Source organism: Perissodus microlepis, chromosome 10 (genome assembly GCF_051167445.1).
Source record: "Perissodus microlepis isolate ML-2025 ecotype Zambia chromosome 10, ASM5116744v1, whole genome shotgun sequence".
Classification (NCBI taxonomy): Eukaryota; Metazoa; Chordata; class Actinopteri; order Cichliformes; family Cichlidae; genus Perissodus; species Perissodus microlepis.
In genome coordinates, this window is record NC_140470.1 from 33,936,378 (window position 1) to 33,951,864 (window position 15,487).

Consider the following 15,487-nt stretch of genomic DNA (forward strand, 5'->3'; position numbering starts at 1 on the left):
GGCTGCCGGACACTGGCGCCACCGGGCCCTCTGACCACCGCCAGTAGGCAAACATGGGGTTAGTATCTTGCCCAAGGATATTTGGCATGCAGCCAGGAGGCAGCCTGGGATCGAACCACTGACCTTCTGATTAGTGGCTGACCTGCTCTGCCACCTGAGCTACAGCCACCCCTGTGGAGGGAGTGTGACCCCTCAGGTAACAGCGAGACTTGGCATCCTCACCCAGTGTGGGACAAATGGTTTGGGCTGCAGAAACGATCGGCCTGGAAATGAAACACAAAAGCTTCTGAAACAAGCCGAGCAGACAGAACCCACCCACAGTAGAACCGTCCACAGAAAAACCAGCCACAGCAAAAACTGTCCACAGCAGGACCCGACCTGAGTCACAGTGAGCTGATTCATGGGTTCATGCTCGGCGCCCAGTGTGAATGGTGGCGTTCACTCAGACTGATGATCTGCAATTTCCTGAGGTTATGTGTAATAAGTTTCTTAATTTCTTTGTGGATAAGGTTGCCAGTTTGAGACCCTCCACTTTATCTTCTGTTGGCCCGGCTGTGCATGTTCCCTGTTTAAATTTGCTTATTGCTTTCCAACCAATTGTTCTACCTGAACTAGAGAAGCTTGTGTTAACTGCTAACCCGTGTGGTTCTCCGAATGATGTCACTCATCCCAGTTTTCTAAAAAAAGTGTTTCCTACTGTTGGACCACATATTCTGAACCTAATTAATACCAGCCTCTTGTCAGGACAAGTACCAAGCGAGTTTAAGCATGCAGTTATTCATCCCTTACTTAAGAAGCCAGGCTCAGATATTTCAGTAATGTCAAACTTTAGACCCATCTCTAAATTTCTTTTTCTGAGTAAGATCTTGGAAAAGGTTGTTCACACTCAGCTGATGGATTATCTAAACAACTCTCAAATGTTTGAAGTTTTTCAGTCCGGCTTTAAGCCGTTTCATAGCACAGAGACAGCTCTCATAAAGGTTATGAACGATATCCTGGTAGCGACGGACTGTGGTAAACACGTAGTGCTTATACTACTAGATATAACTGCTGCATTTGACACAGTGGATCACGACCTGCTGATCTCTCGATTACAGCTTTGTGTGGGCATTTCTGGCTTGGCACTCCTGTGGATAAAATCATATCTCTCCAACAGGAGCTTCTGTGTTAAGTTGGGCTCGTCATCGTCCTCTGTGGCCCCTCTGCCGTGGGGTGTACCACAGGGATCTATTCTTGGGCCATTACTGTTTTCATCTCCTGCCACTGGGTGCGATCTTTCGTAATCACAAAGTTTCATTTAATAACAATAATAATGATAATAATAAATTTTATTTATGAGCGCCTTTCAAGTCACCCAAGGACACTTTAAAATAGGATAAAACGGGTTAGGGTTAGGCGCGCCAGCCATGCGCGCCAGCGTTCAGTCTTCCATTTCATTTATATGCTGATGATTGCCAGCTTCATTTTCCTTTCAGTCGTTCTGATAGCTCCCCAATTAGACTCCTGCTTGATTGCCTTAGTGATGTTAAGTCATGGATGGCTCAAAACTTTTTAAATTTTAATGAACGTAAAATGGAAGCAATTCTGTTCGGCCCGAATCGTTCCTCTGATATCCCTGATGTTGTCCTTGCTGCTCTGACCCCTCACCTGAAGAGCTCGATTACCAATCTTGGGTTAAAAATCGACTCTGCACTTACCTTTGATGGCCACGTGAATGGGGTGGTGAAATCGTCATTCTATCATCTCAGGCGTCTGTCGAAGGTTAAACCTTTTCTTTCAAGGCGTGACTTGGAGACTGTTATCCACGCTTTTATAACCTCACGCTTGGATTATTGTAACTCCCTTTTAATAGGGGTTGGACTGGGCACTCTGACACGCCTGCAACTAGTCCAGAATGCTGCGGCACGGTTTTTATCTGGTAGAAGGAAATTTGAGCACATTACTCCGGTTCTGGCCTCCCTGCACTGGCTTCCAATTGAATTTAGGATTCATTTTAAAGTTCTTTTATTGGTTTTTAAATCTTTAAATGGTCTGGCACCTGCATATTTGTCTGATTTGCTGAGGCCCTATGTCCCCGCTCGTTCCTTCCGGTCAGCTGAGCAGCTGTGGCTCTCAGTCCCCAAATCACGGCTGAAACTGAGAGGAGACTGAGAGTTCTCTATCGTGGCTCCTGAGCTTTGGAATAATCTTCCTCTTCACATTAGGCGATCGACATCAGTGCTGGTTTTTAAATCCAGATTGAAAACACATTTTTATTCACTGGCTTTTGACTCAGTGGTTGACTGACTTGTATTTACTTATATTTTATTGTTTTCGCTATGTTTATTATTTTATCGTATTTATTAATTCTTATGGTATCTATTATGTTTCTATTGTTCAGCACTTTGGTCAGCCTTGTATGTTTTTAAAGTGCTATATAAATAAACGATGATGATGATGTTTGGAGACGATGAGGTCGACGTCTAGCTGAACACACACCTCTGTGGTTAACATGATTTCTTACCTGCCTCAGTGCACCCGTGTGCTCCTCCCTGCTCGTTGGTCAGTGGTGGTTCGCTCCTTCAGCAGATTAATGATGGCGTCCACGTCACTGAGAGGTCGCATGCTGCAATTCCTGCTTGAACCAAAGAGTGGTGTGAGGTGGTTGGAGTAAAGGTCCAACAGGTGGACCAAACCATCTGCTTTGGGGTTATTGTTTCCATGGGTTCCCCTCTCTGTGTGAATGTTGGTGTGGTTGACTCGGGCTCTGTGGTGAGGTCAGGCGGTCAGCTGACCTCTATCTGATATTCTTTGTGTGTACCTAGTTGCTTCAATGTAAATAGTTCTTTTGGCATAAATATCTTTCTTCAATAGTCTTTTGTGATTACCAGCTGTGCAAAGCTTGCATTAGAATGCAACACACTGCCCTTTGTGGTTTGTGGTAATGTGGTTTTTGGCATGTTTGGGGGACCAGCGCCCTGCTGGGAGCGGCACACCTGTACCTGTCAGCTGGTTTCCATGACCACAGGTGGACTCATTGTAGGGCCTGAGGTCTAGTTTCATTAAGGCAGAGTCTGTGTTACTGTCTGTGAAATAATGTCATTATTCTGGGACTTCCTGTGGTCAGCCTCAAACCTGCGGTTGCTAAAATGAGCAAAAACCCTGGAAGCTGCTCGGGGATCCATGGTGTGACGACAATCAAGATCTTAGGAGGTTTTCTTGGGTTTAATGAGCTTTCTCACAGTTCAGGGAGTAAACAGCGGTAACGTGGAGGTCCTTTAACCCCTTGCCTGCTGCCTTCTAACACAATATTTTAACTTTGCGGGATAAATGAGGAAGAAGCTGAGTCACAGCGATTCTTCTTTTCACAGGAAACATTTTCAGACATTCAGCACATTTCTGCCCTCCAGCTCTCCAACAGGAAGCAGAAGAAATGCAGCTGGCACAGAGGACGTGGCTTCCAGGGCTCTGAGGTCCCTTTATACTGAGCTCTCACCTGCAGGGGGAACCTCCTCCTCCACCTGCTGCAGGTTTCTTGTCCTCACGTGCTGACACTAAGAGTTTTTTTTCTCTTTGTCACCTCCCCTCTGCATGTATTATTGTAGGGTCTACCTTATAAGAGGTGACTGTTGTGATTTGGCTCTGTATAAATAAAATTGAATTGAATCTGGTTTAAACTTAAAAACTCAAATACTCTTCTCCACCACCAGCACCTAACCAAAAATAAGAAATCCTGAAAACTGCAGTGCCTCTGGTGTCCAGCAGAGGCAGCAGTGAGTCATATACTCCCATGTTAAAATAAACATGCTCACAGCCTGATACACAAACTGGTCTATATAGATACCAAAGCAGCTTCATGTTCAGAAATTGTATTGAACTTGGTATTATTAGGGGTGTGGCCTCTGTGACTGATGTGGATGGTGAAACAGGTGGCTGTAGCTGCTAGCTTCACCTGAACCTCCACCTGAACATTGGAGGTGAGCTGACTGTTGTTGACCCTGATATGTGTGTGTGTTGTGTTTCTCATGAGGAAGCATCAGAACAGTCTGATCCACGAGTACATTTTAATGGGAGCTTCAGTCCTGACACGGGCCAGCAGTTTGGATATACAGATAGAAAAGTCAGAGTACATGAGGATACTAAAGTTTATAAATGTGAATCAGGACCTGCTGCACACTCAGCACACTCTGACTCTGTGACCTAAACAAGCTTTGCAGGTAAAAAGGTTACACAACCTCCTACAGTCCATACTCAGGGCACAGGAGCCCCTTTGCAGAGATGCATGGGTTATTTAAACCCTGCCCCAGACTTTCAGGCAGGTGAAACCTTCACAGGCAACTCTCCTCCTCAGGCCCCACAGCTTCCTGTCTGTTCTCTGATGATGTCACTTCGGGAGAGTATGAGATGGCGGGAGAGTCTGACATCGAAGGGCTGCAGAGAAAACACAGCATCATCTCTATCATCCTCACAGGCATCGTAGCCTGCAGGATCGTACCTGACCGCATCACATGGTTTCGTACCTGACTGCGTCCAGCGCAGCGCCACCGCTGCTTTCAATTGTGACTTCGGTAACGGGCAGAATGTAAGCGACATGCGAGGGACCTGCCTCTACTGGCTCCGCCTCTGGCCTATTTACCTGAGAGGTGGCGCTTGCTGTGAAGAAAGGGGGTGGGATTTGTTTTAAACTTCTTTAACTTTCAAAAGTGACCTGTCTGTGTCTGTGGGTGTGTGTGTCTGTATGTGTGTCTGTCTGTGGGTGTGTGTGTGTCTGTGTGTGTGTGTGTGTGTGTATGTGTGTCTGTCTGTGGGTGTGTGTGTGTGTGTCTGTATGTGTGTCTGTCTGTGGATGTGTGTGTGTCTGTGTGTGTGTGTGTGTGTATGTGTGTCTGTCTGTGTGTGTGTGTGTGTGTGTGTGTGTGTGTGTATGTGTGTCTGTCTGTGGGTGTGTGTGTCTGTATGTGTGTCTGTCTGTGGGTGTGTGTGTGTGTGTCTGCGTGTGTGTGTGTGTGTCTGTGTGTGGGTGTGTGTGTCTGTATGTGTGTCTGTCTGTGGGTGTGTGTGTGTGTGTCTGTATGTGTGATTTTGTTTTTGTATGTGTGTGTGTGTGTGTGTGTGTGGGTGTGTGTAAATCTGTGTGTGTGTGTGTCTGTATGTGTGTGTGCGTGTGTGTCTCTGTGTGATTTTGTTTTTGTATGTGTGTCTGTGTGTGTGTGCGTGTGGGTCTGTGTGTGTGTCTATACGTGTGTGTGTGTGTTACAGTGTTTTTTGTTAGCCTGAGTGTTAATGTGCGTGTGTGTGTTAGCCTGAGTGTTACTGTGCGAGTGTGTGTGTTAGCGTGAGTGTTACCATGTGTGTTAATGTGCGTGTGTGTGTTACTGTGTGTGTGTGTTAACATGAGTGTTACTGTGCGAGTGAGTGTTACCGCGTGTGCTACTGTGTGTGTTACTGTGCGAGAGTGTGTTAGCGTGTGTTACTGTGTCTGTGTTACTGTGTGTGTTACCGTGCGCGTCCTCCTGCTCCTCTGCACCTCTGGATAAACTCTGCTTGTATCGGTGCACAGCTGGATTTCCTCCCTTCAGGAAGTCTTCGGCAATCTGCAGGTAACGCTGACACACAACAACATGGTCAGCGTCTCCTGGGTCAGGTGGTGTGTGATGCTTACCTGAGGCAGGTGTTGGTACCTGTTTATAGTCGTCAGTCAGCATGTTGCCCATTGCGATGAGCAGTGAAGAGAATGAAGGTCTGGACTGAGGTTTCTCTTCCCAGCAGCGTTTCATCACGTCGTACCTGCAGACCGAAAAGTGCAGAGGGTCATGCTGAGCGTTGTCACAGGAAGCTGATGTGTGCGCCTGCATGCGTTGTGTCATACATGTCCTCAGGAGCGTGGTCGGGTCGACTCATCCTGTATCCTCTCTTCAGAGCAGAGTAGAACTCCTGGGTCATGGGGAGGTCGGGGTACGGGCTGCAGCCTGGGACCAAAACACAGAAACCCTGTGGTGAGGGGGCGGAGACAAGGCTGACAGTAGTGAGCAGACACACCTGTCGCAGTCGACCAGAGGGAAGTGTGAGGCTGAAGGAGATCTCACAGCGACGTCTGGACCTTTGTTCTTGTTTTTGATTGAAATGTACAATAAATTCCCTTTTTTCTCTTTGATTAAAGTTAAGTCTGTTCTTCTGGGCTGTGAGGTTGCTGGTAATGGTTTGTTCCAGCTCCTGGATCTGTTTCCTGGTTTTGAACTGGTTTCCAGTTAATGACCAATTTACACCTTCAAATTAAAACTGTGTGTATAACTTTAAAGGGTAAAGGTCAGCAAGAAGAATCAATAAACTTCAACCAGTCCACCCCCTGTAAATGGTAAATGGCCTGTATTTGTATAGCGCTTTACTAGTCCCTAAGGACCCCAAAGCGCTTTACACAACCAGTCATCCACCCATTCACACACACATTCACACACTGGTGATGGCAGCTACATTGTAGCCACATCCACCCTGGGGCGCACTGACAGAGGCAAGGCTGCCGGACACTGGTGTGACAGACTGGGTTACCCAGAGAGAATATCTCCCACAGCAGAACTCCATAGGACCAAACATCACTCTGCGAGCTGTAAATGTTCTGGAAGATGCTCTCTGGAGACATCCACTTCAGCGGCAGGAAGCTCTGAAACACACAGGTGGGTGCACAGGTGAACACCTGACCTGATGATGTCAGGAGCCCTCAGTATAGTTGACTGAACTGGTTAACTAACGTTTCCCCTGGCGATGTAATCCTGGTCCTTCAGCAGGTCTCTGGCCAAACCAAAGTCACAGACCTTCACCAGCTTCCCCTCGCACACCAGAATGTTCCTCGCCGCCAGATCTCTGTGCACACACTGAGGGACACACAACACGAATACAGATAAATGGGTAAACAAGGTAACATGTGAGTACATCAACTGGTCAACAAAACCCTCGTATCTCAGTATCACTTCCTGTTCCTGTTACATCGCACAGTGGTGTCTTGATGCACGCTCATGCTCCAAGTAAGGAAATCCCTAAAGTTGACTGTGGACTGTGGTACATAGCTGATTATTAGAGATAGGTTGATCATATTTAAGATTGAAGAATTAATTAATGGCAGGACTTCTTTGAGCAGACTTGTACAGGCCTCTAGAGTGCAACCAATTTGGTCCAAATGCGACCAAATTTTTCAATGGTGCGACTAAAAAAAAATCCTAGGTCGCACCGGTGCGACCAACTTTTCGAGTAAAAAAAAAAAAAAAATTCTCTGCAACACATTATGCCCCTATCATGGTCTAAACCAATCAGAGATAGTCAGGGGCGGGACCTCTCTGAATAGCTTGAATAAAGCGATATCGATTCATTAAATCCTGAATCGACTTTTAAATATTACTGTATTTTGCCAGAAACGCCAGAATCTCAGGTTAAAGCTCTCAGAACTATTTCAACAACCACCAAACAGCAAATGAGAGCAGGTATACGGATTCTGCACAAAGAAGTAAACACAGACCCGACGCATCAGAATCAGCTTTGTCTTTCTCGGCTTTCTCACCCGACGGCCATTGAGTTTACGTCTTTTTGCGCTGATTCTGAACTGCAGGTTTTGTCTGTCTCCAACCAAAATTCACTGACCAGCAGCAAAAGAAGATCCAAACTATGATTCACATTTGATAAATGTCGTCATTTATTCACTCTTACTTTTGCTGTTTTGCTTCCACCACGATAAAATCAGACTTCATGCACAGTTCTCTCTCTCTCTCTGTGTACTTCAAGAACAGTTTCCCATCTCAAATCTCTGTTTTCTGCATTATTCATTCGCTTATTACCCACCAGTCTACCGTTGCCTACAGCGCTGTCGGCCGCTGTTGGCTGTTTTTTTTTTTTTTTTTTTTTTAACTTAAATGACCTCAGACAAGAAAGCCTAATTTCTGCTGTTCAATACTGAAGAAACTTAAACTTTTAAAAACTATGCAAAATTGCAGAATATTGCAGAATATTTTTAAGTTTATCTGCTATAAAAACCAGGAAAATCTCCATGTTTTTCTGTGTTTTATTCTCAGTTTCTTTGACACAAAGACATCTGCTGTGATGCTCACACCTCTGATGAAGTCTCACAATTGTCAGTACTGATAAAGGATCAGAATTATAATATTTCTGAATGTCTGAGACAAAATTGAATAGAATCAGGACTTTGTGAATCGGAATCGAATGGATTATAGAAATCAGTGATGATACCCAGCCCTAGTGAGTAGCCTAGGCCCGACAGAAGTGGATGTAGCTGTGGGTAATGAGAAAAAATGAAAAGAACGATTGGTAACTTTTTTGTTAAGTTAAGGCCTGATCCGTCTGAAATTCACAGCCAGCTCTGACACGGAGCCATCAATCTCTGAATGCTGAAAAAGCAGCAGTGTATCCAGAAAACACATTATATGCTGCGATAAATGTACTGCCCAAGTATCCCCTCTCCCCACTGCCTTTCAGTGGCAGGCAGCAGCAAACAGGTCGTCAGAGGAGGCCGATGTGATCATTAAGTTTAACATTGTCTACAATATCACCAAAGAGAGCCAAAGCACTTTAAGCACAAGCACTTTTTCAGTAACTTATCTTTCTTGTAGAACTGTGCTCCAAATAAAGAACTTTGTATTGACAAGATTGTTAGTTAATTATTTACAAATCAATATTGTCTGTATGGACAGCAATTTCCCCCCCCAAAAAGTGCACATGTAAAACTGCGGTTTTAAGCAATGCGGTTGAACAATTTGGATGCACCTAACTTTTGTGCTGGTGTGCCTAAAAAAAAAGTTAGGCACACAAGTGCAACCGTGGCAAAAAATTAGTCTAGAGCCCTGCTTGTAGGAATGTGCTAGTCTAATTTGGTTGTATGAGGTCAACATTGACCTTCTGTGTTGTAAGTTATAATGGCTGCACAGCCATTAAGGATCAAATCAGCTTCTAAATAATTTTCTGGTTTTTCTCCCTCTGGATTTTTGCTTTTGAAAATAAAAGTTGGACTGATTTGCATTTAATTCGTGTGTAAGCAAAATTTAAAGTAGTATGCTACCACAAATTGATTTTTTTTATTTAGTAGCACTTGAAATGTTTGCCAGTGAGTAAACAATTAGTATTGCATAGTCAGGAACATCAATTCATTCTTAGTACTCTGTACTGTGTAACAAGAGGTGTCCTCCTACCTCTTGTTACCCCCGTTTCTGTTTTCGTACTTTTTATTTTGACTGTTGTGTGCTTCTTGTTTTAGCTTTGTGCCTCTCTGAGAATAACACGTTAATCACATATGATCGGCTAACTTTGTTAAATTTCCAGCTACCACTTTTTCATGAGTCGGATCCACATCGGGATTTTGGAGACGCTACACTGCTGCGTACCTGTCTGTCTATGTAAACAATCTGCCTGCCTCCACCCACCCTGTTTAAAAGGTCCATCAGGAAGCGTAGTAAGCATTCTTTCTAAATGATCTTTTCCTTACTCTGCACCTGGATGTGTTGTTCCTGACCGAAACTTGGATTCGCCCCAGTGAGCTTTTTTCCTTTCCAGATGAACAGAATCAACTTTTGGAGGCTTCTCCAAACTCCTTCCCCCTGACTGTTTTTTTTTTTTTCAGATTACCAAGACTCTCAGGGAATGGTGGAGCCATGGTCTTTAAAAACAAACTTAAATTTCGGCGACTGCCTTCTCCCACCTTCTCTAGCTTTGAGGCTCAATTTTTGGAACTTAGTGGCTCCCCTATGACTCTCAGCGCTGTGATTTATCGGCCACCCAGACATAATAAGTCTTTTATTTCCGAATTTGCTGATTTTTGATCTTTTTCTAAATTATGACCGTGTTCTTATTTCTGGTGATTTTAATATACATATGTGCTGCAAGCGGGACTCTTTAGCCAAGGATTTCCTTGTCTTAGCTGACTCTTTTAACCTTACACAATGGGTGAGTGCACCGACACGTGTTAAAGGCCACATGCTGGATCTGGTCTTCTCATATCGCCCGGATATTAGCAATAAGGACATTGACAATGTTGGCATCTCTGATCATTTTCTGGGTATGTTTAATACCGACTTAAGTGTAACACATATGAACACTAGTGATCCCTGTCGCCCTGTATGTATAATCACCTCTGACACTGTGGCTAATTTCACTTCGGCCTTTCTAAATTCTGTCTGCCTTGATCCTGATATTATGGAACCCAAGTGTTGCACTTCCTCTTCGGCTGATGAAGCTATGGATTTTTTGGTGGAGCATGTGGATCTTATCCACATGCTAAGTAATCTAGGTGTTCTCCTGGGTAGTTCATTTAAGCTGGACAAACAGGTTTCCTCTGTGGTTAGATCTGTTTTTTTCCAATTGCGCCAAATTCCTAAGGTCGAGTGGTTAATACTGTGCAAAGACCTTGAAAAAATTATCCATGCCTTCGTGACCTCCAGACTTGATTATTGTAACTCTCTCTACTCTGGACTCCAACTCGTTCACCTCCAACGATTACAAATTGTCCAGAATGCTGCGGCTCGCCTCCTAACTGGAACTAGTAAATTCGCCTCCATTACCCCTGTGCTTTCTGACTTACATTGGCTGCCTATTAAATTTCGTATCGATTTCAAAGTGCTGTTGCTTACTTTCAAATGCCTAAACAACCATGCACCAGACTATCTTACTGACCTCCTCAGTCTTTATACTCCCGGCCGTTCATTGCGATCATCTGGACAGTTACTCCTGGCTTAACCCAGGCACCGTCTGAAGACTAGAGGTGACCATGCACCATACCTCTTAATAGTCTCCCTGTTACCATTCGTGCCTCTGGCACCATTCAATCTTTTAAAGCACGCTTGAAAACTTACTATTTAAACCGTCTTTTTTCCCTTGTTAATTCTCGTTTCTTAATCGCTGCATCTTTCCCTAGATTATTATGTATTCTCCCTATCTCTACTCACTAATGATTTAGCTTGTCCTTCATTTTACTGTGTTTTTAATTTTTCATTGCTCAGTATAATGATTTATTGTCTATTGCTTCGTGAAGCACTTTGTGTACCCCTGGTTTTAAATGTGCTATATTAATAAATTTGTATTGTATTGCATTTTACTTGCAATGAATAAGTTGTCCTAACAGTCATCTTAAGTAAGCTTCACTTAGTTTTTTTGAGGCAGAGTTTGCATAATTTTGTTAAATTCTGGGAACTAATGAGTCTTTGTTAGTATACTCTGCCTTACACACTGTAAGGCAGAGTATACTAACAAAGACTCGGAAGAGAGAGACTTAATGTTTAATAATAATAATCATGAAGATAATAATAATAATAATATAATAAATTTCCCTGTTTTACTCTTTTGTGCTGTTGTGCGTACTATATATATATTTTGTGTTTAAATTGCTGGTTTTTAGTTTGGTTTTTGTCTGTTTGGGAGCTGACACAGTCTCTATGGAGATGGGGTTTTGGGGGGTAATAGGAGGAGAGAAGCTGCAGAGAGGCGTGTAATACTGCAACTCTGCTTTCTGGTCTCAACTCTGGATAGTCATATTTTGGGGGGTTGGATGCCATCTCTCCTAACAAGACCAGGTTTCCTACAGAAAGTTTCCCAATTATCTATGAAGCCCATATCGTTTTTTGGACACCACTCAGACAGCCAGCAATTTAAGTGAACATGTGGCTAAACATGGCACTCCTGCAGAGGTGGATAGTAACGAGTTTGATTTACTCTTTTACATTTACTTGAGTACGTTTTTGAAAAAAAAAAGTACTCCTAGCAGTACCTTTATTGCACCATACTTTTTACTCATACTGGAGTACATTTGTGAAGAAGGAACTACTGTTATTCTTCTATATTTGGCAATATTTGACTCATTACTTAACAAAAAATAGTAATTAATTTCAAACATTAGATAATACTAGAAATAACAGATTGTGCCACCAGTGGAGTTTCCTGTACCTCTTTCAAAAATCAGATGTAGGCATGCAGTCACAAGACCAGTTATACACTATGGCGGGCAGAGTGGCCCAAGAAAGATGAAACACATAATAACATGGGAAAGGCAACCATCTCCGCTAGAATTGAAGAGGATGAACACCCTTGGCCTCAAATACAAAGAATGTTTCGCTTACAAGAACAGCTTTATAATGCGGTGACTTCAGTGTGAGCCACAACAAACCAACATTTCAGCATGAAAAAACTCAACTTGTCTAACTGTGTCCAGGTAAGTTTACTCTAAATTTTTTTTTAGCTGTGGCGAGGTGGACTTCAGTCTAATGTTGTGTCAACAACTTTTTGATATGTCCGTAGTCCAACACACATGAATTAAATGGCTGAATTGCCACCTCAGCATGCAGTCAAGTACTTGCTAATGACCTAATAATTTTATTCTGGTGTGTTGCAGTGAGGGCATGTTTAATAGTTTTAGGACACTGGACCTCGAGGATTGGACCTTGGCCTTGTTCACTTCTTCCCTGTGGAGAGGTCCGTCACATGACTGCGGGGATATGGAGGCGGTTTCCTCCTTCCTTCCTGAGTTTGACCAAACTAGAATCACATCATATTTTCGGTGCCACGTTGTGGTGAGATAAGTTTGAGATAGCCTATCACCCACAAACTGTGTGAGCTATAAGCTAACAGCTAGCCTGGTTAATGAAGTTAGAGTTCCACGCAAATGTAAACACAGCTTGTCTCTACTGCTTTAACTGTTAAAGTGTGTGAATGTGTGTGTGAATGGGTGGATGACTGAATGTAGTGTAAAGCGCTTTGGGGTCCTTAGGGACTAAGTAAAGCACTATACAAATACAGGCCATTTACCATTTAAATCAGAAGGCAATGCTGCGGTTGACAGGGTTTATTATGTGAAACAGCAGCTTTAGTTTAAACAGCCTGTGTTAGGAGGCTAGCTTCATCCGTCTCCCTTCCCTTTGGTTGGAAGGGACGGGGTTTCATCTTTTTGCAGCCAGTCACGGCTTTCATCACCATCTTTCTCGTCTTTCCCTGGAGTAACAGCCAAAACGTGCAAGGAGGATCTATTAGCTAGCACTGCTTAGCCTTGCATACGTTCCTATTTTAAACTTAATCTGGAATTCATTGCAAACTGTTTGTGCGGGATATGAATGACAACATTTTGTTTTTCAACAAGAGTTAGTAAAAAACATCTCCAGTGTGACAACATTTTTATGCCAAACATCCGCAGCTTGGCAGGCTATACAGCACTATAATGCCCAGACCTCATTCTTTTGAAAACCATACATCTTTCCACAGGTCTGAACTTCATCAGACATCACCTAGACACAGAGCTGGATGAGGCCAGCATAAACAGCAGCCTGTCTGATGAAGATGACTTCTTTGGATCCATGGGGTCAGGAAAGCCAGGAGCCGAGTAGCAGGAGAGGTGCCTTTCATGTCTGTTTACTGGAGGTGTGAATCTATTGCATGGCTTTCCCCACATCAAGAACCTGTCATTTAAAATCAATACTGCTCTTCCTGCATCTGGAGCTTGTGAAGGACTTCTTAGTAAGGCAGGACTCCTGTTCACTGCTAAACAGTTACAGCTCCACAGCAAGAACCTTGAGAGCAAACTGCTGCTGAAGCTTAACCATCATTTCACTGAGCGAAGAAATGGCACATTTTTGCTAAATATGCAGAAATAGATGCACACCCATATAGTTTATGGTAAAGTAAACTGGCTTGTATGTACATGTTCTAATGTTTTCTCTGAGGCTACTGTACCATTTGGATTAAAAGTGACTTTAAAGTCTACAGCACATTCTTATCACTGGATATGGTTTGCTCTGTTTATATATTTATATTATTTATTGTATGTATTGGTTAAAAAGTTTTATGTTGTGAAAAACCGAAATCTGGAAATTAGAATTGTTGTGCCTTAATTGGGGCCCGAGCCCTGAGACCGCGAAGGCCCTTTTGTATCTGCTTCGTTTATTAATAATAATAATAATAATACTAATAATAATATTCAGTGAAAACAAAAGCACAAGTTTACCATGCTCAAAAACTCATGAAATTTTGCACACATGTCAGGTCTGGTGAAAAATTACATGTTTTAATGGTTTCACATATGAGCATTGCAAAATGGTCTGGAGCGCCACCTATACATTGTTAAATGAAGTCCCAAGAACACAAACTTTGAGCTACGTGAATAAAATTTTGCCCAAATTTTGACAAACAAAAAAGTCATGAGCCCATCAATGCAACGCATTTGACATTGGGGAGAGCGCCACTTAGTGGGAACAGGAAATGTCATGTTTTAAACTTTGGTGTGCAGTATAGAGATTAGTGACCTCAGCAGCCTTAAATTTCTCTAGGAAAGCCTTAAGGAGTTGGTCTTGGGCTGTATTGGGGGCGATCGAGTTGGGAGTTCGCCTTGTAATCGGAAGATTGCCGGTTCGAGCCCCGGCTTCGACAGTCTCGATTGTTGTGTCCTTGGGCAAGACACTTCACCCGTTGCCTACTGGTGGTGATCAGAGGGCCTGGTGGCGCCAGTGTCCGGCAGCCTCGCCTCTGTCAGTGCGCCCCAGGGTGGCTGTGGCTACAATGTAGCTGCCATCACCAGTGTGTGAATGTGTGGATGACTGGATGTGTAAAGCGCTTTGGGGTCCTTAGGGACTAGTAAAGCGCTATATAAATACAGGCCATTTACCATTTACCATATTGGAAACTGTGAGTTTTCGGCAAAGGGCGTGACCCCAGCAGCAGGGCGAACATTGATGTGTCGCCATGAAGACCAAAATTGCTATAACTTAAAGGAATCCAGTCTGATCGCCCCCAAACTTCACAAGCAGGATAACACTCCCACCCTGAACAGACTGATATGCACATTGTCAGGAATACTCAGAGCGCCACCTAGTGGGAACAGGAAATGTCATGTCTTACACTTTGATGTACTGCTCCTCACATGATGATCAGATTCATCTGAAAAGTGGTGAGAATAAACATCAGTCCCCAATGATGTTTCAGTGTCATAATTATATTTAATTTTAATAACTGTACAGTACTCTGATTTTGGTAACTATTGTCCTTGATGTAAATATGTAAAAACATTGTATGTTACTGCTCTGTGTCCTGTGTCCTGTTTGTTTGTGCTGCTGTTACAACCGAATTTCCCCTTGTGGGACAATTAAAGGATTACTCCTATTCTATTCTAATTGTGAATTTAAATTGAATGGCGCACCCGTGTGGCAAGGTGATTCACCATGATTCACCTCTGTCAGTGCGCCCCAGGGCAGCTCTGGCTACAATGTAGCTGCCATCACCAGTGTGTGAATGTGTGTGTGAATGGGTGGATGACTGAATGTAGTGTAAAGCGCTTTGGGGTCCCTAGGGACTATGTAAAGCACTACACAAATACAGGCCATTTACCATTTTTACCATGAAACATGATGTAGCTTTTGAGGGGCTTGGAAACCTCAAAAAAATCTTGAAATCTGGCACACACCTCCAATGTGAGGAAGGCTTTCTTTTTGTCTGATCATTTTCATTAAATATTGCAAAATGGCTCCACAGCACCCCCTAC

At 43.4% G+C, this 15,487-nt stretch overlaps 1 protein-coding gene across 10 annotated transcripts in view; it reads right to left on the reverse strand.

Moving 5' to 3' along the window:
• Nucleotides 1–4,026: 4,026 nt before the first annotated feature.
• LOC146379835 (platelet-derived growth factor receptor beta-like) overlaps nucleotides 4,027–15,487 on the reverse strand; it is a 35,741-nt gene continuing 24,280 nt past the window's right edge. For all 10 annotated transcript variants that reach the window (XM_084941072.1, XM_084941069.1, XM_084941070.1 and 7 more), the window contains 7 exons: nucleotides 6,726–6,848; nucleotides 6,526–6,637; nucleotides 5,849–5,948; nucleotides 5,661–5,766; nucleotides 5,480–5,585; nucleotides 4,500–4,632; nucleotides 4,027–4,410 (listed from right to left, as the gene is read on the reverse strand). In XM_084941072.1, coding sequence (XP_084797198.1) covers nucleotides 4,308–4,410; nucleotides 4,500–4,632; nucleotides 5,480–5,585; nucleotides 5,661–5,766; nucleotides 5,849–5,948; nucleotides 6,526–6,637; nucleotides 6,726–6,848 — 783 coding nt within the window. In that variant the 3' untranslated portion in view covers nucleotides 4,027–4,307. The remainder of the gene's footprint in view (nucleotides 4,411–4,499; nucleotides 4,633–5,479; nucleotides 5,586–5,660; nucleotides 5,767–5,848; nucleotides 5,949–6,525; nucleotides 6,638–6,725; nucleotides 6,849–15,487) is intronic.